The sequence below is a fragment of the Solea solea genome, chromosome 20, assembly GCF_958295425.1.
Source record: "Solea solea chromosome 20, fSolSol10.1, whole genome shotgun sequence".
In the NCBI taxonomy this organism is placed as follows: Eukaryota; Metazoa; Chordata; class Actinopteri; order Pleuronectiformes; family Soleidae; genus Solea; species Solea solea.
Window position 1 is genome coordinate 12,868,715 of NC_081153.1, and position 24,656 is coordinate 12,893,370.

The 24,656-nt window shown below is 39.6% G+C and overlaps 1 protein-coding gene across 2 annotated transcripts in view; it reads right to left on the reverse strand.

Annotated features, from left to right (window-relative positions):
* The window catches only part of vps50 (VPS50 EARP/GARPII complex subunit), a 96,267-nt gene that overhangs the window by 47,538 nt on the left and 24,073 nt on the right, over window positions 1-24,656 (reverse strand). For both annotated transcript variants that reach the window (XM_058619343.1, XM_058619341.1), the window contains exons 6-13: window positions 22,700-22,770; window positions 22,212-22,329; window positions 21,636-21,671; window positions 21,135-21,217; window positions 15,623-15,665; window positions 13,584-13,682; window positions 10,894-11,034; window positions 3,874-4,000 (exon numbers count right to left, since the gene is read on the reverse strand). In XM_058619343.1, coding sequence (XP_058475326.1) covers window positions 3,874-4,000; window positions 10,894-11,034; window positions 13,584-13,682; window positions 15,623-15,665; window positions 21,135-21,217; window positions 21,636-21,671; window positions 22,212-22,329; window positions 22,700-22,770 — 718 coding nt within the window. The remainder of the gene's footprint in view (window positions 1-3,873; window positions 4,001-10,893; window positions 11,035-13,583; window positions 13,683-15,622; window positions 15,666-21,134; window positions 21,218-21,635; window positions 21,672-22,211; window positions 22,330-22,699; window positions 22,771-24,656) is intronic.

A 24,656-nucleotide genomic window follows, 5' to 3' on the forward strand; every position in this document is an offset into this window, starting at 1 on the left:
ACGTCCTCTGTTGTTGTGGGAATGAGAGATTTATCTCAGATCCACTGTCTGATGATCATATAACACATTTTATCTGTAGAAATTAGTAAAAAAAAAAAAAAAACGGTATCATTTCTGGGTGAAGTGGCCCTTTGATTCTCAATCCCTTCATTGGAACACATCTAGCATATATGTACTGTATGTTATTATAATAATAGAACATGTATGCAGTTTTAAAATAACAATTTCTTTAGAAAGGACAAAAGCTTCTACTGGTTACAGTGAAAGACCAACTTGAACAATAGCACAACCCTCTCTCTTAAGACTAAAGTAAAACCTTAATTAAAATTAGTGGGAAAACCTGTATTTGTCCTACTACTTCATGTCGAAAAATGCTATGAAAAAGGTCTATTAAGCCTGGTTTGAGACCAACTTTCAGTCACATCATTCCAATCCAAATGTAAATGATTACAGAATATGACACACATTAAAGCTGGTGATACCCTGAAGCTCTGTATATGTATATTACGCTTGATTTTGGTCAAATGTTTGGTCACTATACAGGATAGTATATCTTCGTTTTCACCTTGTGAATAAATTCAGTTTGCGTATGCACATGGTGTACGCGCATGTTCAAAACAAGATTGAGATGTTATGCTGATTTAGCAGAATAGAGGTATGCATATAATGAAATGGATCTATCTTAAATAAAAAAAAAATGTACTAAAAGAAAAGAAAAGGTAATTTCACATAGCATACCCCTAGTTTAGTTTATTGTATGGAACATTAATGAAGAGTGAAGGCCAATTCTCAACCCGAGTGCTTTTCTTTATCATAGTGGAGCAGACAGCCTCCATACATTCCAATATAATTCCGCCTGGTTCATGCCTCTTACTCTGTATGAACATGTTACTGATACACAAACTGGTCACGGTTATTCACGCTCACCAAGTGTTCTCTCGCTCTCTCTCTCTCTCTGTCACACACACACACACACACACGGAGCGACCCCTGCGCCTGACAGCCATCAGTGTTGATTCAACATGACAGGGCATGTGCTTCAGGGGCAAATCCACTTTGGCAGGCAGGGATGCAACCCTGGCCCGTTTCACCTCCTGAAACGGCGTTTTCCTTTTCATCAAGTGGCCCGATTAATTACCGAGATGTTACACAAGACACAAGACTGACCAGTTCAATACATCATGTGGTCACAGCCCTGAATTCAACAAGGTGTTCTCTTTGCTCTGCACAAACCTGTGTGTGTGTGTGTCACAGATGGAAGTGATCTCAAGTGGGTGTGACCGTGAGGACAGTGTGAGATGGAGGTCACAGTCATTGCAGAAATACTCATCGACAAATGAGACAAAGCTCATCACTAATGTGATTAGAACCCCCAAACACATACACACAGGTTTGCTCAGCTATTCTTCGTAGGACACTGCATTGATTTCCATTCATTTGGACATCCCTCTGTGATCTGGGAAAGCCACCGTGATCACAGAGGACCCATCTCCCCCCCTCCATCGCTCCTTTCAGTTACTTCAGTTATCAGACAGATGCTCTAAAGTCCCACTGGCCCGTAAAAACATTTACAAAAAGTCCTTTAATTCCTCTGCAATATCTACCCCGAACAAAATCAAACAGCCATCACACAGCACATGATTTTGACTGTGACCGTGTTTCCTATTTTACTGTTTTTACTCAGTATCTATCTATCTATCTATCTATCTATCTATCTATCTATCTATCTATCTATCTATCTATCTATCTATCTATCTATCTATCTATCTATCTATCTATCTATCTATCTATCTATCTATCTATCTATCTATCTATCTATCTATCTATCTATCCATCCATCCATCCATCCATCCATCCATCCATCCATCTATCTATCCTAACCTTAACCTGTTCCTCAGAAATGTGTTTCTGCCTCATTAGGACCAGGTTTTGGTCTCCATGAAGACTACTGGTCCTGACAAGGTCAGTGTTTATACCAGAAATGGTCGTAAAGAGCTGACAAATACAAGTACACACACACACACACACACAGGCACATTAGAATAAAGAGAGAAAGGTGAAAGCCAGGGTCGGGGACACCTTTACACAGAGGTGACAGCCAATCAAATAGTGAGATAATAGATGGACCTCATGAAGGGAAATGTGGTGTGTGTCCTTTCCCTTGCAAGGAGGATACAGTTGCCAAACATTCAGTGGACCTCCTTGAAGCCTCATCCATTCACCTAATGAATTCAGTACAGTGCGGGACATGAAAATTAGCCATCTGTCAAAATGCTGTAGGACGGCAAAGGCTAATATGACAGTCCTCCATTTGTGGGCAAACGTATAACTGGCAATGGCAACAAGACAAATGATCAAAGCAGTGATGAGGTCAAAACTCCAGTGTGGCTTGTTTTTCCTCGCACGGGTAAGGAACACGACTACATATGGAACTTGCCGCCAAACCAGACTGTATGTATTGTCCTGACTGCAGAGATTCCTGAGGGTGAGCTTTTAACATGTGGTAGAAGGAGAATTAGAAGCAGCCACACACACACACACACACACACACACACACACACACACACACACACACACACACACACACACACACACACACACACACACACACACACACACACACACACACACACACACACACACACACACACACACACACACACACACACACACACACACACACACACACACACACACACACACACACACACACACACACACACACACACGACTTTGCTTGTTGATCTAATGGACTGTAACTAGAGAGCAGTCGGACTCCCGTGGGAGAGTAAAGACCTTTACACACTAGATAATCATTTCTTAACCTGTATCAGCTTGATGTTGACTCCATCCATGGTGCAATTTTTTCACTTAATATTTGTTACAATTTAGTGCCATTTGCTTTTTTTTTTTTATAAATGAAAAGAGCCCTAATTTCACTTCAATCGTTTTGTTGTCTATTTCTGTCAATCAAGTCATTATTAACTGGCGCAGCCGGAGTGGAAAGCCCTGTTTCTATTACCATGAAAAAAAGAGCTCAAACTCAAAGTCACGCATGACAAAAAAAATGCATCATTCATGCTTGATTGTCTCTGCATACATTTATCCCCCGAACCGTACGACCGGGTCATACTAATCCCACAATGTCAACTCAATATTGTGTACATATCATTTATATGCAAGTAATTAAAATTGACTGTAAACCCCATTTAAATGTAAACATTTAAAACATACAAAGGCTTTGTATGTTTTGAAAACAACACATTATCAGTGTTAAGTCCTTGGTGATGCAACTGTAAACACAGCAACATGCAACTATGCGGCAACACAGAGCGATGTTTTAAACAGTTAAATCAAAAGGGATTATCATGATGCTACCGACACTTTCATTGACCTGTACATTGACAGACAGTAAATGGTGTAAAGTGTGTGCCTCTTCAGCATTCGTATCATTACACCGTCCGCTGCACTGACGCACAATACTCTCGACTCTTTTCGGGAACCAAGGTGAGCTTTACAGCTGATAATCCGACGGCGTATTGAAAACAAATTGCCAGGGAAGAGTGGCACTTCTGAGTGTGTGGAGGAAACTGACCCCATTTTCACCACCTGAGACTGTGAATTACTTTTTTTCAGCTTGGAACACGGGGAGCAGAGCTGGGGTTTTATTAGCAAGTCCAAATGAAAACCAGAGAGGGAAAAAAGAGAGAAAAGGAAGGTGTGTTCGCAGCAACAAAGATGAACAGAACCAATTTGCACCAAACCTGGTGAAGGAAAGGCATGTGGGCCAAGGAAGTAAACCTTTTTAGATGCTTTTAGTGTACATTGCTGCCAAATACAAAGATCTTTCAGACAAAATAGGCACAGTCTTACCTGGGGAATTCTTTTGTTTGTCGTGCTCTTCGTGCCACTGCATGGTGCGATAGTAGCTTAGCATCACCTCCCATAATGCCTTGCACAGATCTGTCAGACAGGGGATGTAGCTGTCCAAGGTAATATGCTGCCAACAAAGAAGAAATAAAAGGTCACTGCTGGTGTTCTTTGCAAAAGCTTGAGATAGTCTGCCTGACTGAATCTGTATCTGATTGTATGTCCTTTACATGTGCTTCAACAATACTCTATTCCCTAATGGTACAAAAATGATCATTTCTGAGTTATGTTCATTTTCTGTGTGATAAAAAAAAAAAAAAGCTTTCATTTTACGTAACAGCTAATTGTTAGAACAGATTACAATAGGGATGATGTTAAATGGGTCCCATAATAATTTGCAGATAATAGATTTTAATTAGTTTATGGTTTTTGATTTAATTAGATAAGATATTGTTTTAGCTGTTTTTCTGTCTCAACTCAACTCAAACTTTATTTCTAGAGCACATTTAAAACAACCGGGGTTGACCAAAGTGCTGTACAGATTAAAAGCAATACAGATGATAAAAATGGCCCATACAATGCCACAGTTAGAGTAAATAGAATAAATAAATAATAAAATACATAAACACGGTGCAAAATAAGGAAGTTAAAATTAGGTTTGAAATTTTGCCTGAAGTCCACTTGAACTTGGTTTAAAGCCATGGAGAAGAGGTATGTCTTTAATGAGGATTTAAAAACCTCAATCGATCCATTAAAGCCATTAAGAGCTTTAAAAACAAGCCATAAAATTAAAATCTATTCTAAAAGCAACCGGGAGCCAGTGCAGCAAGCATTACAGTCTCGAGATCTCTGTATGGCAGGTACCCTTTTACTTTCGATAAAATCCTTAATAAATATAAATAAAATCCTTAAATGGAAAAAGCAGTTTTTAATGACAGAACTAACCTGGCGATCAAATATTTGTGACACAAAAGCATCAACATCTCACACATTCTCAAGGAAAATAACATATGGTTGGCACAACAACAACACCTGTTCATGTATTCATCTGCGAGGTTCTAACACTTTAATATAATGTTCACTTTACAGAACCTGTATAACAACTTCCGTCGTATAAATCACCCACTGTATAATGTTCAAAAGCTCTGAAGTGAGCTACTCTTTTCATAAAGTAGCATTTTTATTATTTCAGCACAGAATGAGACACTGCATCCTATAATATACGCCAGTTTTAAATATTATTTTATAAACAGAATATTAGAACAGTTGGCCAAAAACACATTGATGAGTGTCTCACAGTGTCACTTGTGCTCCTAATACCCAACACATAGCCAAAAACTGCTATAAAACTGCGTACATCTACCAGATGAACATGTGATTCTGACCTCTTAAGCTAAAAACAAAAAGTTAAACTCTGACCCACCGAGAAAAAAATAAGAGAGACGTTTCAAGGCTAATAGAACAACTCACCAATAGATCACAGCATCTTCAGACACAAATGACTCACAGCAGCAGCCTTTATGTGGTTTCAACCTTCAAAATGCGTAAGTATTTGATGAATATCCACACCATAAGCCTCATACACTGGTGGCTGCTGAAATGCAAAGTTGTGCATTGCAATAATGGCCCCAACTGTGCAAAGATCTAATCCCAATCATGAATGAAAACCTCAGTGAAAAACCGCAGATGAAGGAGAATTTGTTGTTAACAACAGATCCAGCATTTTTAGAGCAATTGCGAGGGGCTGTAAGAATGAAATTGTATTAATTCCATTATTCATCCATCACCACCTTGGTGTTTAATGATTAAAAAAAAAGTTAAATATTAAGATTTTATTCATAATTCACACATCAGACTGTTTACCGTCCATTCTCAATAACACAACACACATATCTCTGGCAAAAAACTCCAATGATGACAGTCAGTCACCGGGATCTTGCTGTGAAAGACATTACGCATAAGGACGATTCTGTGATCACAAAAAATGGCAACTCATCTCCAAATCACAGCAAACTGTTCACAGTGGCAAGTGGTGCAATTAGTCAATTATACAAATGGAGGATGCCCTTCAATTGAGGGTAAAAAGCAGCTGGTGACACTAGTGACAACTGTGCAGTAAAATATAATGTGAAGGACCCCCCCTACAAATACTGTACTGTTTATTGGATGCGAGCTGCACTGACAACAAGGAGATTGCATGGCCCAACGGTGGTAAAAGCACCACTTGAGCCATGAACCCTACAAACCACAGAGCAAAGTCTCAACAAGGAGATGAAATCAACCCCCACGACTCAACTAAGACCAGGAGCTACTCAAAACACATTTACTAAATCACATTTATTTTGCGTTCAATTGTTTAAATTAACAACAAGGTGTCCAGACCTAAGCAGACAATTTAAAACGTAGCGTGTACTAGCTGCAGAACATAAAGGTGTTTCCATAGAGAAATCCATGCGGTTTTTACCTCAAGAACCGAGAAACAATAGAATGAATACAGTAAATAAACAAGCTGCATGTAAGAAAACTGATATTCATTCATTTATACCACTTTATCCTCCATATGAGGGTCAAAGGGGCCAATGGAGCCAAACCCAGCTGACACAGGGCAAAAGGTGGGGTGCGCTCTAGACTGGTCGCCAGTCACACAGAGACGAACAAACACTCACACCTACGGTCAGTTTAGAGTGTCCAATTAACCTCTGACCACTGTGGGAGGAAACCGGAGAACAGATAGAAAACCCACGCACACACATGCCACTACACCGCCTTGTGGCCAGAAACTGATATTCTATTATGATTTTCTAAATGTAAGCACTGTTCTCACTGACAACAATTGTACACCCAGTATATTCACAATTTAATTAGTCCTATGGTGCGTGTAGGATTAGATCCTTAACTATCCGGGCAACCTCAAGTCTCTAGGGATGAGGGTGGGGGGAGGCAATGCTCTCCAAATATTTTAATTTTGATCAGTGCAGCTATAGCACAGAGACATAAATCAGTATAAATAGTCACCTTTGTCAGGTAAACATTGTGTTTTAGTTGTGGTTCATATTGCATATGAGAAAAACACCCATTATCATTACTTGTATACACAGCCAAAGAAAATAAATGAACACCAGAGTATATGAGTTACACAACAGTGTTCAGACTGGTAAACTACTAAACGGATTCCGGCAACGTTAGGCTTATATTTGACAATCCCTGTTCTCCACCACCAAACCATATCAAAGCAGCAATGTTGCCAAGCAACTGGGGTGAGAAGAAATGATGTGGGGGTAAGAGTGAAAGGTAACATGAGGTCTTATCATCTCGTGGTACTCGTCAAGTTTAGGGCTAAGGTTTCCAAAAGGATAAAACAGACCTTAACCGGTTATGGTCCAAATGTAGTGGCCTAAGAAAAAAAAAGCTGCGTAAACGTGTATGTGTGTGTGTGTGTGTGTGTGCATAGGTTTATTCAATGTTGTTTCAAGGTCACAGCTGAGGTTTTTTTATTAGTACAGACCATCATCCTGGCACCACCTTCATGCTTAGTACATTAATGATGAAAGCTTGATGAGCTTGAAAACTATTGTGTGACTGACATTTTTGGTTTTCTGAATACGGTCATAATGCACACACTGCATTACAAGATTTGTCAGGGTGTGTGGGCATGAGGAGGAGATTATAATGATGAGACACATGACATAGAATCTATTAGCAAGACAGGGCAGCTACTCTTGATTTAGCCTTTTCATTTTCTTTCAGAAAACGGTGTTAATCGGTGTTTCCCCAAACCTCGAAATGAGGATATTCTCAAATATCTTGTTTTGTCCACCACACAAAACTAATCATTTTTAATGATTTCTCAGTTACATGGACCAAAAAAATAAATCCTCCAATAATCAATTGAGCCCAACAGCATGCACACAGTACATGAAAAGCATTGACCAATGACCATGTTCCTACTGGGATTCCAAACTATTTTCTGTCACCTTTCCAGCCCCACATTCACGACAAACAAACATCAATAATCCAAGACAAATAGAGGATCTTATGAATGACGCAGCCGTCCTGGCCAGATGATAAAAAAATCAAACATAGTATTCCTCTGGAGAGGATGGGGTGGAAAAAAAACACTCTTCATAATAAACAACTGTTTCAGTAGCAGCAACAGTAGATAACAAAGAGAGTGAAGCCATGACACTGCTTAGCATAAAAACACAACAATCCACTCCACAGCTGCACAAAATGTGCCATCCTTCGGATATAACACAACACTAAGTATCAGGCTATATGAAAATAATGGAACACTGAACAATGCTGAGTGGTTGGATCTCCATGGGTAACTGATGAACAGTGGTTTGATATCATCATCATCAGGCTGATAGATGTTTCTATCATCACTAGAGTTAATGGCTGCAGTCTCACCAACATTTTCGAAAGACAATAAATCCAATGAAATGAATCGCTGAAGTGCTGGCATGATCCAGCCTTTACAGTCACCTCCTGTCCCCTGATTCTGGGGGGTGACTGCCCTATTTCCAAAGTCAGACAGGCCAGGGCACTGGTATGGAATGAGGCCCACCAATAATAATGAGATGTTGATGTAAAATTAATAAGACCTTTTCACAATCACACTTTTCTACTGTTTAAGTCCTATGGCAAAAGAGTTAAGTTTAGAGGCTCTTTTTTTTTTTGAGTGTATCTCGAAAGAGCATAAACTTTATTTATCAGGAAACAACAACTAAATAAGTAACAGTTCCACAACATAAGCACATCATCTTCGCCGAGCACCTCCACTGGAGCAGGTGAGGGTCCAAACCAAGCTCCGAGTGAGAGTATTTCTTTAGAGAGCAGAGAGCATTTCTTAGTTGATTTCCCCTGCTGGCCTACTGATTTAAAACAGATGGTGTCATAGGTGCACTTATTTTATTTTTATTTTTTTTATTTAGAAAAGCCAGAGAGACCTTGGAATTAAATGAGTGTCTATGCTGTTTGCTGCAAAATCCCAAGTCACCGCTGAGAGGAGGGGAAGAGGTCGGCTTTTCAGGTACACAGCAAATGTAAGAACTTGTCAAAATCAACGACATCGTTTTTAGAGCCTCTTCAAATCCACCTCAGTCCAGTGTATATGTAAATACAGTAGACGTTTATCTCACATGGATCTCAAAATTAAATAGCCGAATAAAGTCAGTATATTGAGTTTTAAAATTAGTGAGTGAAATATTTTCAAATCTGGTAAAAGATTATGCTGTGCGCCGTAGAATCTCTTCAGGAGAGTTGGATTTTAGTTAATGTAATAAATGATATGACTAGAAGCACCAGAGTGACTAACACATACAGTATGTCCCCCTTTTTTTCCGAAAAAAAAAAAAATTTACATCATTGTGCAATTCAGTGTCACATTTTTAAAAACAATTGATGATGTGAGTGGTGTGCAACTTGGAAAAAAGTTGGAATGTCTGCAACTTTAGATGAAAGTCTGCGAGGATGAAATCACTTCGTCGTTGACTTGACGTGAAATAAGACTGAGGGTGAAGTTCTGCTCAGGGACAGTGAGAGGGTTCCCTCAGGGAGACGAGCACAGTCTGTTTTAATAACATGACTTACAAGTGAACTGCACACTGTGTACAAGACAGTACCATGTTATATAACTTATATCCCCATTCAGCCAAAGATATATACCAAGTACGTCTATATATCACCCAGCCCAACTACTACACTTGATCTTCCAGTAAAAGTTACCGCAGACTGAACTGTGTGTGGGTGTTCAAATACATCTTTATAAAGCGTGTGTGTGTGTGTGTGTGTGTGTGTATCTTTGTGAGGACATTTTGGCTGGTCCTCATAATAAATCAGGTCTCAACCCCCTTTTTGGGGGTTGAGACCTGATTTTATGCTTAGGGTTAGAATTGGGTTTAGGTTAGGAATCTGTGATTAATTTTTTTATGATTATTATTTATTTATTTATTTATTTATTTATTCTGTGGTTGTAATTTTTGTGTCTATCTTGTTTTTGTGATTCAGTTTGCATTATGCGACAGGGGAAAATATAAAGATGAAGAGTAAAACACTGGCACAAAGGTAAAAGCTAAAGATGGGCAGATGAGAGCACAGCTGGTGATGTCCCTGTCAAAAGCTGTGCAGTCAAAACAGCAAAGCCAAACATGGAGTTAAAGGGTCACAGGAAACTGTGACAGCTGACATATTTGGAGAGACTGTGGGGGGGGGGGGGTACTCTCAGACCAGGCATGGGTGACCTTTACCTGTACATCTATTGTATATAATGTTGCACACTATAGGTCAGGCTGTAACATAGTCATCTGGTAGGAGAATCCACTCATAGTAATGTAATGATGAATTGATCAAGTAATGGATCACTGCGCATAATGCAAACGCAAATTATATTATATCTTCGTGAAGGGCTGGATAATAGCATGAGTCTCACTTGAGCAGGTACTTTCAATTGCCTTTGTCACAGTCCCACTCCGCTCTCCCTACTCATTAACCAGGCACCGCCCGACACACCCCAGTTCACTCGCCGCCCCCAGTTCTACGCAAATCACAGCAACCGCACGTGTGACGTAGTCAGCCGTGCTCTCATTAGCTGCTCGCCTGTCAGTCATCACATCAAACTTGCCACTTTATTGAGCTGGGTTTCGAGCGGTCATTAAACTGGGTGGTCATTGATTTTGTCAAAACGACGGCTGAAAAATGAAGGCTGCTCATTCATTTCACCCCCTTTGTGAAAATCTGAAGACTTCCCTGTCATTAAATGGGTCTTGTTTCTCTTGAATACAAAGCAATAAGACAGACAGCAAAGGGCAGGATGTGTGGCGTCTTGCATGCAACGCTATGCCGATGTTGCATTTTATTGAGGTTTTTCACTTAACTGACTAAAGGAGGGGTTTGTCTTCACACTAGAATCTATCCAAGTGTGAAGTGAATCTTTGCCGGGCAGAGCGCTTTTAAATTACAGACAGAATCGTTTAATGTGGGAAGAAAATGACCTAAACCCACACGCAACAATCGTCTCCTTACCGTGCACAGGTCCTTATATTGCATCTTCTGGAACTTGGTGTCAGCATTGCCGGCACACAGCTCCACATATCCCAGCACTACTTGGAACACAGTGTTATGGATGGCCTGGGTGAAGTGCATGTGTAGTTGGTCCATAGCAGTCTGCGGAGAAAAGCCAAACACGCTGTTAGAAAAAACCCATTGCACCAAGGTGTGACCGTCATCAGCCGGTGAGGAGCTCTGAAAAGGCAAACGGCAGAGCAATTGTGAGTCAAATGTCTACGAGATACATACTGTGCACTCGAAATCATAAATTATTTGCAGAAATATTCTGTTGATGCGGCACAAGGAAATGGAATGACTAAAACGATGATAGCCGTCTTCCCTGTGGTGCAAGTTTTCCCTCCTGTCTGGGGGAGTTTCAGTTCATCTGTTCTAAAATACAATTTGAAACACATGAAAAGAAGTCAAGAATAGCAACTATAATAATAATAATAATAATAATAATAATAATAACAATAATAATAATAATAATAATAATAATATCAACAACATTTAACAAATGAATTGTTCAGGTATACAACATCTATCCATCGCGTGTGTGTCGTAGTACAGACAACACAGTAAAAGCTAAAAAAATAAAGAACGTGGACTCTCAGATTCAGTCAGAGAGGGAAGAAAGGCAAAGCGAAGATGAAAATAAAAACAGTTTCTTGGGGCCAACGGTTAGCTCTCAAGTCTAAAAGTGCTCATTACCACAGAAATAACAAAAACAATATTCATCCTCGACAGCTTGATGAGTCTCCGGCTCAAGGATGGCTGTTAATGTCAAGAGGCATGCAGCACATTTATTACCAGCAACACTGCCTCTCAAGTTATGAATAATGGGGAAGCACTATGTTCATTGTTGTGTGACTGACAGGATGTGAACAAGGCAGCGAGTTAAAAAGGTCAAGTTAACGAGTGCCGTTTGATTTCCAGCGTTCACTTTTTCACGAACACTTTAAGAATCGACACTAAACATTGCACAAGTACGACACACGCCCACCAGGTTGATATTGCACCTTTACAAGTGTATTGTTGAGGTTCCCAAACTGAAAAAAAAAAAAAAAAAGAAACATGTATATCATGTTGATACCTGTCAAAGATTAGTGCTTTTGAATGTAATCTGGAAAAGGCTACAACGTGATTTTGTAAGAAATAATACTGGCTATAATATAACGTAATAAAGCAGCACAAAAGAAAATTTAATTAAGTGTCATGTTTGCACAACATAATGTACACAGTACTTGCCAATTTTCATGAGCACTAGAGGACAGTGGTTGTGATTATGCAGTGAATCCTCATAAAATACGCTCTCATGGGCAACCGAGCAACAAACGCATTGCAGTCTATGGCTAATGCCAAGCCAACGAGTTTGTAAGAGAGAGAGTGCGACAGTGGACTCTCTTACCATTCGGTCACTGCACAGAAAACACAGAGACACATAAGTGTAATTAGAAGTGTACAAATTAGTGCTAAGGGGGGGGGGGGGCACCACAGTCTAAATAATTAATGTGAACCTCATTATGATTATTATTATGGCTAGGATCAGCGCTATGTAGAAATGTACATTACCGTACATGTAGAAAGTGTTGCTCCTGTAGTTGAGAGCATCCGGACGTATGGGATCTATGGCTGTGTGCAGTGTGCAGCTGAAAGCATGGATTACTTGTCTCATACAGAGGGCTTTAAAGATCACAGGGGTTAGGAAATACCCAACCCTCCAGGCTGTCTTTGAAGAGACAATCGTAAGACAGGGCCCAGAAAAATCGCCTCGGATCCTGACCACATTCTTCACTCTGAGTATCAGCTCCTCACCTCAGGCAGAATTTTCAGAGACCCCCCCCAGTGCAAGATAAACTGCTTTAAGGACTCCTTCGTACCTCTCTCAATTAAAGCACATCCTTAGTAAAACATGTGTGTCAACTATGCACTATGACATTTGTATTGTCTTTTATTGTTTTTTTTTTCTACTGAAGATTCTGTATGTGTCCAAGACTTAATTTTCTTTCAGGACAATAAAGTCTACGTTACCTTACATCAAGTCACAAGAAAAGAGATCAGGGCCCAGTGAGATCCTCGAGATGATAATGATGATGTGCATGGATTGTGACTAGCGATCGAACGATATTGGTTTACATCAATATCAATCTAATTGTTTCTTGAGTAACAATAAAATCTGAATCTGAATAGCATGCAGATGTAACCAGTGGTGCCGTGCAGTGGACCATTACAGCCATTTCCTCCTCCGCAAAAGAGAAGATTCCTTCATAGGAATAGACTCAGTTTCTTCCACATTCTTTCCAAATCCGGACACTGATGATGATAATGTGGTGCTAATGTGCCAAAAGAGTAACTATTTCCTTATTTGTGAAGCCCAAAAGTATAACATAACAAAATGATCCAAGTTCCTCATCTTGACCCAAGCTGCAGCTGAAAATGACTTTATACTTGTAATTTAATGTCATTTTTTTTTTCAGTATGGCCCTAATACTCCGTTGTTAAAAAGTGAGGAGACAGGATGAATACACCGATGAGGATGTTTTTTTTTTTCATCCCCATAACGATCAATAAACACAAGAAAACAATGTCAAACAACAGGATATATGCAGTAAGTGAAAACAGCAAGCAGACCATAATATCCACTGAAGACAAGTAAAGCCACTGACCTGTGTCTTGCCCAGGAGTGTGTAGGCCAGCTGGACTTTGGTGTAGTGCGAAACATCAAAGTGCTTACAGGTCTTGGACAGGGCGACGTCAAGCTGCTCCTGGAGCCAAAAATACACAGATGACAAAGTGAGAAGAAGGCAGAGTGGGAGCGGAGAGGGGGGGGGGAAATAAAGACAGGGATTTATAAACTTTAAGACCAAGGATTAATGCGCACATGTATAGCTAGCACACAAGGTCAAGGGATGGTAATTGGTCGTGGGTGTGTATTCATGTGAGTGTGTGTGTGTGTGTTTTAAGTCTTCAGCAAAGGTTAGAAAGAGGTAAGAGAGACAGATGTTAGGAGGACGTTAGGGACTACAGGGATGTGTAACACCACTGACATACTTAGCTGAGCGAGGAGTACAATGCTGACATAGGCCAAGTGATCACAACTTGCCTCACCACAGATTTTCTCACGCCTGCACTGAACTTAGTGCCAGCGTGAAAAACTACACAAGAGGATGAGATAATTAGTAAGCCGAGAGGTAATTAATAGCCGTCAGTAGTTTGAGGAGACAACCTTGCCGATGACACATACGCACGTGCGTGTGTGTGCGTGCATGCTCGTGAGAATAAGGTACCTGGGCTCTTTTTTGTAGAACAGAGAACTACTCCGGCTGTTACTCGCAGGAGAGCGAGTGTTGCCATCTTCAGCACTCTGGGAGCCTTTAAAAAAACGCAGATATTTGCAATTTTCCATCGTCCGCTGGTGCGAGTCTGCTGCGTGTGCGTGTGTGCGTGTGTGAGTGTGTGTTTGTGTGTGCGCGCATCAGAAATGAAATGCCGTCGTGTAAATAAGATAAATAACATGTGGCTATTTAGTTTGTTTAATAAAAGGACAAAGTAGAGACCTGTTCTATAGGAAAGGTAACCTTAACCCCTAAGTTCCTTTAATATCCTGACTTATTTGTTCCTAGAGGCAGAAAATGTCACCTTCCCAAAAACCGCTGTAAAAATAATACATACATACATACATACATATATATATATATATATATATATATATATATATATATATATATATACATACATACATATATATATATAAAAATGTTCCACTTTAAATGAGTCAATCTACTACTTCAGCCCCAAATACACATATCAAATATTATTATATTTTGTTTATGTGTGTGTATATATATATATATACATATATATACACATATATATATATATATATATACATATATATACATATACATATATACATATATACAGTATATATATATATATATATATATATATATATATACATATATACACACATAAAGAAAATAATTACAAATTTTTCCAAAAATGTATATCATCTGGCAAATTTGAGCTATACTCTTTCAACACAGACAAAATGGCATGATAAAATTAAAAACAGCACAAAATGTGTGTTGTGATCTGAACCCGATTTCTGAGGAACTGGTTAGGTTCAGGGCTAAGAAGAGGATTGTGGTGTATATGTGCGTGCGTGCGCTAACAGGTGATAGACAGCAGTGGAGTATAAAGGAATGTCACACACACACACACACAAAGCTGAACAACAACGGCATATTACTTTGCTTATTCGAACTCGTGCTGAGAGGTAAACAAACAAGCACCTTGGTGCACGGCCATGCACGTGTGCACACACGCACGCCTGTTTCTAAATACAGACAGAGGTGTTAGTAATTAATCTACACAAGCACAGGAGCAGCCGTGTAGAGAAAATTGCTTTGCATACCATTTATCACACACACAAGTATCACAGCACAGCCAGAGATGAACCAGATATAATTTACTGTGCTTGCACACTGACAATAATAATTCTCTGAATGTGTCAATATTTGCCTGACTTACAATGAGAAAGTCAAACTATCAAAATGTCAAAATGAAGCATAAATTGCTTCTTTCAGATGAGGGCTTCTGGAAAATAACATTGTTAGCGCAAAATATTATTTACCGCTAAAAGCCGCTTTACTAATATTGCTCTCAAATAATGGAATTAGAGATAAAGCAGAGAAGCACCTACCTCAATTTGCTCCAAAGTGTCTTGCAGTTTGGAATTCAATTCACTGTGGGGACAAAAGGGAGATTAGAGGCTCAGTTGCTCAGTTCATGAGCAGAATGTTTAATAATCAACTTAAAAAAAAAAAGTTTTATTATTAAATTTTCCTCACTTATTATGGTATTGAAATTAAACTAAAGGTTTTATAAATGAGCTCATGCCACCGAAAGACCGAAAGGTTGCTGGGGTTTAAAAAAAGATATCTGAATCTCATTAGATTTGTGTCATAATACTACATTTCTACAGTACAATACTGTGTGTGAAGCAAAGATTTAAATGTATCACAGTAAAAAGAAATAGAAAGAATTGCAAATGTTTATTTTCGAAATTGACATAGGTGTGAGTGTAAGAGTGGATGGCTGGTTGTCTCTCTGTGGCCCTGCGATGGACTGGCAATCTGTCCAGGGTGTGACCCCGCCTATCGCCCTATGTCAGCTGAGATTGGCACAGCACCCCCCCGCGACCCTCATGTGAAGGATGAAGTAGTAGAAGCTGGATGGATGTTTGTTTTACATACATTTCTACTGTAGAATCCATTTCACAAATGGTGTTAACCAGAGTGCGTTTCTGCTTATACCAAAATATTCAGGACACAAAACACCCACGCATGCTTAAGGCGTCCTCAGATTTTGCCTCATCCTGGGAAATGCTTTCAACTCGATAGCTGAGAAGTGGCATCAGAAATCTCGACTACTGTGCTCATCCCAAGACACCAATTCAATTCCCCCGTTACTCCCCCCTGCACCGCACCCATTCGTTACCATCCTCTGTCTCACAGCTCTCCCTGCCTGTGTCCCTGCTGTGCTCGGGGTCTTTTTCAGGTCAACGCGCTCTTTTGTTGTGCCTCATGAGACTGCAGTCGCCCAAGGGAGAGAATGTCCTTAACAAATTGCTAATTAAGCATCTTCACTTCAGTTGGGAACAGGCAGTGAGAAGCAGGAGGGAGAAGCCGAGAGGAGACTGCAGATTGAGTCCCACAGGTCGCTCACATAACAGGTAACGAAATGAGCACGGCATTCTCAAAACTCAATGAACTGTAACTCTTTTTCCACATGTCTGTCTGTGTAGGTCACAGTACGGGTCTATAATGCCTTTAAAATAAGAAATTAGTTCGGTTTTCGTCGGCATACCTTGGCATTTATATTGTATGTACTTTAGGCGAGAGCCTTGTGCTACAGCATTTCTAAGCAGAAGTATACAACATTTGCAAAAACACAATTATGAAATAAGAAGAAGGAGGGGAGCAGAGAGGGAGATGGAGGTAGGAGTGAGCCCGGGGGGACTCTTCAGTTAGTAGCACACTGCAGACTCACCATTAGATGTTACAAATGATTACACACTGGACTGGACTTTTAATGCGTATGAGACATGTCACGTTAAGCACAAATATTCCAAACGCAGGCATTGAGAGCCTGTTCTCACAAACCAGAGACTGAGGGAATATTAAGGAAATGTCATGACACGAACAAAGAATTGTTTAAGGTGACAAACATGAAATGAGTCAAACACCAGTGCCACACTTTATGTGTTATCAAGAGGCATTGCAGTGACGGTTGAGACGAAACTATTTAAGGACGATCATAGGAAATTCTCAGCTACAGCATCAGTAATGCAGGTCTTAGCCAGCCACCTCAGTAGAAATTACAGCTTAAAGCCAAGATAAAGAAAAACCCAGAGCAGTGCGAGTTAGCTGGCTCGACTACCTAGACGTGAAATTATCAATGTCAGGTCCTGGCTTTTTAGGAAATATATCACAATGTTCATATGCAAGGCTCAAGAGAGCGATAAACAAAGGCTGAGCAGTTGTTGCAGCCAGACTGAAGATATACGGCAGAGGAGCACAGACCAACAGGATAAATACCCTGTTCTTCACAGAATGTCTTGTGAACTCCCACAATGCAGTGGAACCACAAAACGGAATGGCTTTGGAAAATATCAGCAGCCCACAAGACCAGGGTTTGGAGACAAAAACACACCTGAGATCAAACTAGACCGCCACTGTTTCCCAGAAGCGAAACCAATCACCACTGCTGCCTGGCAGACGCCCAACAATGGCTGACAGACATTAAGAACTGGGAAGCAACATGGAATAACTAATTTGCTTATCTGCTTTTCCGCTCCACAAGTTTCCAATACTGTCTAGAAGTCAAGCTTTAGCCGACAATCAGCTCACAACACAGTTTAAACACTAGACATACAGAAAACAGATTCTCTAAATTCAAAATGAGAAGTATAAATAGCTCTATGGTCCATGATCTTGGGATGTTAACTCAATGAATGGATGACTGAATGTATACATTACTGGATGACACTGTCCAAACTCCAGCGTGTGTGTGTGTGTGTGTGTGTGTGTGTGTGTGTGTGTGTAAAGATGCGGCTCCTTCCTACACAGTGACACCCTTCCATGATCAGATAGAATACATAAATACCAGATGAGGAGGAAAAACTTAATTAACAATCTGTTCCCTGTAGGAAACAAGAGGATCGAAATAGAATTACATGGAAATCAGGAAGGTTTTTTTTTTTTACATACCGCATTCAATTATCACTAGCAAAAGGTGCCCACAGGGGCCTGGAGGGAAGTCTGTCAACTACGACTTGCTGACTCACCAAATAACCAATGTGTACTTTCCTTCAAGGGTCAGCCGCTTGCTTGGATTTTGCAAGAATAAAGTTTTTTTGTTGTTTTTTTTGCCTGTTTTGTTTGTTTTGCAGTTCTGTTATAAGGCGGGGAGAAGAGTCAAGAGAAAGCACAATTTGGAGGTGAGTGGGAAGTGTATTGTGGAAAAAGGCTTACAACAGATGAAGGGGATATGCTTTTGTTTTTCCCCTTTTTCTCAGCTGCAGAATTTCAATTTAGCAAAAAAAAAAAACATTTGGCTCCAACATAAAGTTCCACATCTTTCTCAGTGGATCTAGATTCATACCCGTCTACTTGCACTTAGAGATCATTTTTGCTCATTTGTTTTTCACTTAAATACACCATCATAATCATTAGCAAAAATCTGCATGCCCACTGCACCCCATGATAATTGCTAATAACCTAAATAAATCCTAATAAATAAAAAGAACTGCAGCACCAAATAAACAATGAGGAATATGTAAAAGATTGAATATAGTTAAGTGTTGCCTGCACATATTTTGATGTTGTAAAATTAAAGCTGTAATATTCAATAATTCAATGATAATATAGATCGTTATGATACGTAAACACAAAGACAGGTGACAAAACGGTACGTGTATCTGAGGAAATGCATATAAATGACACAACAAAAATTTAGTCCTCTGCTCCTGCAGCTGAACCATTTCAGTCTTCAAACAGATTACAAGCGCTGGATGAACCACCTCCCTCAATACTAAAACAGCAATTAGCCTGAAGTGGTAATCAAGGAGGGAGTCTCCGAGAATAACGTGTTCCGAGTTAATTCGATTCTCATGTTTGTTTTGTTATAAAAGCGAAGGGTTTGAATTCTGGATTCCTTATGGCACAAATTTGAGAGCACTGTTTTCATTAGCGATACTAGTTTTGTAAGAAGCAAGTGTATTAAATAAGGAAAAAAAAACAAATAATGATTGTAAAACCCTTATTTGGAGCTAACAGAGACAAGCTACATTCATCAGCATCATAATATCAACAACAAAAATGTCATCAATATTATATTGTAGAGGTCAGAATAAATCAGAGGTGCTCTTGGTTGGATTGTACCTTGGATATTCACAGTTCAACAAAGCCATGATAACATGTTGGGGTCTTAACACTGCCCAACAAGCTGCCCATGTTAGCTGCCTGATGAAATGAGCCTGAGATGTGGATGATACGGCTGTGTTCGTGCTTTGAGAAAACATTGACTTTTAAAAGGTCGGGGGGGGGGGGAGGACAAAGGAAAGGCAGGCATGAAACAAAGCTTCCATGTTGGGCGTTTAACCGCACGTGGAAAAGAACGGCTACAAAAAGGTTAAATCAAAGTGCAGAAGAAAGGCACGAGGCTCCTTATAGAGGCCAGTGCTGCAGTCAGGGTTATAGAAAGCCTAGGAAATGTGCTTGGGCTTCCTGTGCTGCAATCCTGAGCACAGTGTGCAGGAAGATGTGTGATCGATACAATATTACACGGTACTGCAGTGCCTTCAGGAAGTGGCATTAGCATTACCGCAAAAGACATTTCTATCCAGCTGTCACAGACACGTTTGGTTTCACATGCAAACTGCAGGTGAACAGTAACTTTGGAAAAGTGAAAGTTAATGGTTTCTTTTCATGACAGGCTGGTTCACCTTTACCATAGCACAGAGTGACTGTGACTGTGAAAACAAAAGTGATATCCACTCGACTAAAGAGCAGCTGTAACAGGGAACAGTCACACAACCACCTGTGCATAAAATTGCCTTATTGATAACAATTTCCCACCTCTCACTCAAATGGATTTATCACAGCTAAAACCATCAGTTGCGCCGTTAATGCACTGGGTTAAGTGAATGCTGCTGGTGCTGCTGTTACACCACACGCCCTCGCAGTGGGTTATTGAGACGGTAGAGGAGGAAATGAAGAAAGATGGAGCACCGCATTTGAGATGTTAAGGCGCAGAAGTTGAATGGCTTTTTAAAAGGACATGCATTAGTTAGATTTATTCCATTTTTGCGCTCAGATTAGGGCACAGGAAGTGATATTCCACAGCATGTGATCACATGGAGCAGTTGCTCCAAATAGACACAGCGTGCTCCCCGTACGAAAAACAGTTTAGCCCAGACAAAGAAGATGTCTCTCTGTTACAAGGGCATGTGTGTTGGGAGCTGGGAGTTCGTTAGTTCCACTCACACCTCCTCATATGACATTCTGACTGCATCTAGGTCAATAATCAACGAGTAAAAAAAGAGCAGTAAGGCTGTGGAAGCCACCTCCTGTCACAAATTATACAAAAAACAAACTGGTTTTCTGGTATTCAACATCGTTCTCTGTGTGCGCAGAGCGTCTAGCACATAAACAGACTTATAACACACACTTTTTTGTACCACCCTTTCACATCTGGCTGTCTTCGATCTGCCACTGACCCCCTCTCTCTCTCTCACTACCTTATAAGCTGATACCGTTCAATATGGCAACTATTAAAGCTGAGGCCATTCAATACAAGAAATTAGCAATATGCCTAAATCTGGCAGCTGCATTCAAAATACAGTTGAAAAATAAATGATTTTAAAGATACAGCAGTGACAGCAAGTTCACATTTACATAGAATCTTTAGAAACTGTTCTATGAACGAAAAGCCAGACAGTGAAAGCCCGTAAATAAGACTTTAATCACTTCCAGCCTGGTGAGGAAAAAAAAGCAAAAACACATAAAAGGGAAACCAATTTGCCACCTTTCCAACACCTGTCATTGAACTCGGGACAGATATTTACATAATATTTGCATCTATAAAGATCAGAGTTGCATTAGATTAGAAACGTTTCATCCAGACATCGTTGTACACAGCTCATACTTTACCTGATGCAGCTGTAGTGTTTAAAGGTGCTGGCAGCTTTCTGACATTCCAGACAGAGCTGGATTGCACCTGGATAATCTTCCTCCTATAGAAACAGAGAAGTGAGGTCATTGTTTTAATGTTAACACAAAAACTTTTAATGTAGAGTACAGTATACAACCATCTTGTGAGCACAGCAACGAAAGGTTGCTCTCTCGACGATGATGACAGTGAAAGTCCCTCCTGTGCATGCATCCTGCTTTTCTCTAATAACAGAACAATCTTCTTAAAAACGGTTGTTACAGCAGTTACTCTGCTGATCCATGTGCTACAGCTGACTTTTCCAATCAACAGGCATCTTGTGTGTTTTTGTGTGTTTCAGTGTAGAATCACGACTGATTGTTGACCTTTCCTTTTTGCTATAATTTTGCAATTTTCAAAGGACAAAACCTTTTAAGTCAATTACAAACATGTACCTCCTAGTCTGGAGGTAGTGTGTGCGTGTATAAAGAGTATCACCATACCTCCAGCATCTCGCTGAGTCTTACATCGGTTCTTTGCTGTGAAGGAAATAAAGAAAGAATTAATAACGGCTTCAGTAACATGCCCACAACCTTTATAAAAGTAATACAACAACAGTTCAGGGTATTTGCACATTTGATGTGGTCAATAATAAACATGCATTACTTGTTAACAGTGTAAAATAAATGTAAAACCTATAACAGAGAGTAAAGTAGCTAAGGTTTACACAGTTAAATCAAGAAACGGCATGTTAGACGCTGTCTGAATTTCATTCCAAAGTCATCACACAGGATGCTGGAACAGTCTATGCAGTGTGTGGCAGCCACATTGGTGTCCCAATTTAATTTTCTAGCTAATCCAAGACCAAAATTTAAAAAAAAAAATCCATGCAGAGCCATAGAATCAAACAGCTCACAGTTAACTGGGACAGCTTGAGGAAAACTACAGCATACAGGTGGTTGTCTGGTCTTCGGGGGCCAAACCCCAGTCTATCTTTACACTAAATCAACATACTATAATACAGTTCTAAAAAAAATATAAGTCACATTACATGGGATTACTTCTTAAGTATATTTTACCAGTGTCTTAATGGTCCTCAGAGACTTGAGCAAGCCGGTCAGCAGTTGACGCCTTCTCTGATTGGCCAGTAAACCCAGGCTGGCCTCTGTGAATCCCTCTTTCGCCACACTAAGTTGTCTGCATGACACAGTTTAGCAGGCATTAAGCATTAATTTATCTTTCAATAAAAAAAATTGCAAAACTTTGAGACAAATTCACAAACAGAATAACACTGAGGGAAATACTACACTGTGTGCTGTTTTGCAATCTACTACTACTACCAAAAAGGGAACCCGAAGAAAAGACACACAATAGAACAGAAAGTGTTGTGAATGTGGGCGTGTTGTTGACAGCTACTTCATTCCCAAAGAAAAGCAAGATCATTTGCGACCGTATTAAATGAATGACAATAAAAAGAAGAAAAACAACGTCATTTACGATAAGTGAAAACAATTCATACGCAGACACGACTTGACTATGTGTAGATGGTATAATAGAGGGCCATTACCTCCTCGCGTTAGTGCAAATGACGGCTGCCAGCTGTAGGTTCGTCTGTAAGGCTGTCACTCTTTCCAGTTCCTGTGAACAAGAACTGAGTTAGTGGTAAAAAATACAATTAAAATAAAAAAGCACATATCCAGGCTCTTCTGTGTGAGAAGCATCCTGCTGTAAAACATTTCTAAAGTTAGATTTTACAGAAGCATAAATCACTGGTGGGAAAAGTGTCGTCCCAGGAACAACTTTCACAACAGATAATCGAACAGAACCTTCCTTTATTGCAGAGATTTGGTAATGAGAAAAGGCTTTTTGGCCACTGTGCTGCTCTCAGAGCTTGGTTATTATACACCTTCAGTGACTCCAGCACAGAACAAGCACACCCACAGTAGGTTTTATTTTCGGCTTTTCTTGTCCTCACGATTTACCACATGTCAATCCTAAGGTGGTAGATGTTTGCTCGACTCTGATCTTGTTCTTCACATGCTGTAGCGCTCCTCTGCAAATTCTCAGTGTTAATGGAAAAGATTTATTCATAACACTGTCGAGACATGAAACTGCTTTGTATCAACGGAACACTGTCTTGGGGGGGGGGGGGATTCATTATCACCAGTCATGATCAACAACATCAGAGTGGCGCTTCTGCTGCACCAGGTACAAGACGATCCCATTCAAACCCGTCTGCCCTTGTGATCGCAAGTCCTCAGAGCAATTCTCTGTGGGTACATGCATTGTCAGAGTTTTACCTTCACTTGGGTGCCATGGAATTAAAGCTGTTAGCACAACATTACAATGCTTACAAACACTTGATTCCAAATACTGACTCTATTTTAAGAAAGGTTTGTTCATGGCTAAGCTAACAATATATAATCAGGAGGCGGCTTAATTCACACCTTTGAAAAACACCTTGAACACTTTTTTTTCCCCTGACTATAATCAATCTCTGACTCAATTAATGTTAACAGTCTGACATTTTAGGAAACGCTAATTTGCAAGTGTGATGAGAAGATTAATGTCAATGTCTGTACACTGAATATAGGATGGATACCTCAGCTTAGCAGGGAGACTAAACACATGGAGAACATTAGACTGAATCTTATTATATTCTGAAAACTTGTTCTTATGTAACAGAATATTTCTCGACACATAACACCCCATAAAATGACAAAGCTTCCTTTTTAAATCTAAACTGAACAGTTACAGAGCTAGCTTTTTCCTCCTCATTCCCAGTGGGTTTTTTTTTTTACCTTTATCATTAATTACATTAGGGATGGGACGATACCACTTTTTTGTGTCTGATGCCGATATCACAAAGTCAAGTATCTACTTATACTGACTGATATTTAGACCGATACAGTCATTTTAGACCATTTCTGAACGTATGAGGCTGTGAACAACACAATTTGTACAGAGTCATTTCAAAGACACAATTCTCCAGCTGTGTAACAAATATTGTTCTCCCAAAAAGAAGAAATAAACAGCCCAAACGTGACTGTTTTTTATTTACATTTATACAGCCTGTGCATAGTGAAGCATTTGACACATGGGATTTTTGAATTGTATCGGATTTTACATTTTTATTTTGACCAGTATCGGACCGATACCAATCTGATTCCAATCCCTAATTTAGGTTACACTTAGATTTGGATTAATTTAATCGATTATTAATCGATTACTAAATTAATCGACAACTATTTTGATAATCGATTAATCAGTTTGAAGCTTTTTTCATGATTAAAACAATATTTCCGATTGTCTAAGCTTTTTAAATGTGATTATATTTTCTTAATATCTTTGCTCTGTATAACAAAGAAATCATTAAAAGTTAATCATTTTGATTTGTGGACAAAACAAGACATTTGAGAACATCATCATTTCCAGGTTTGACAAACACCGATCAACATTTTTTTAAGGTTTTCTGATATTTTATGGACCAAGCGATTAATCGAGAAAATAATCAACAGATAAAT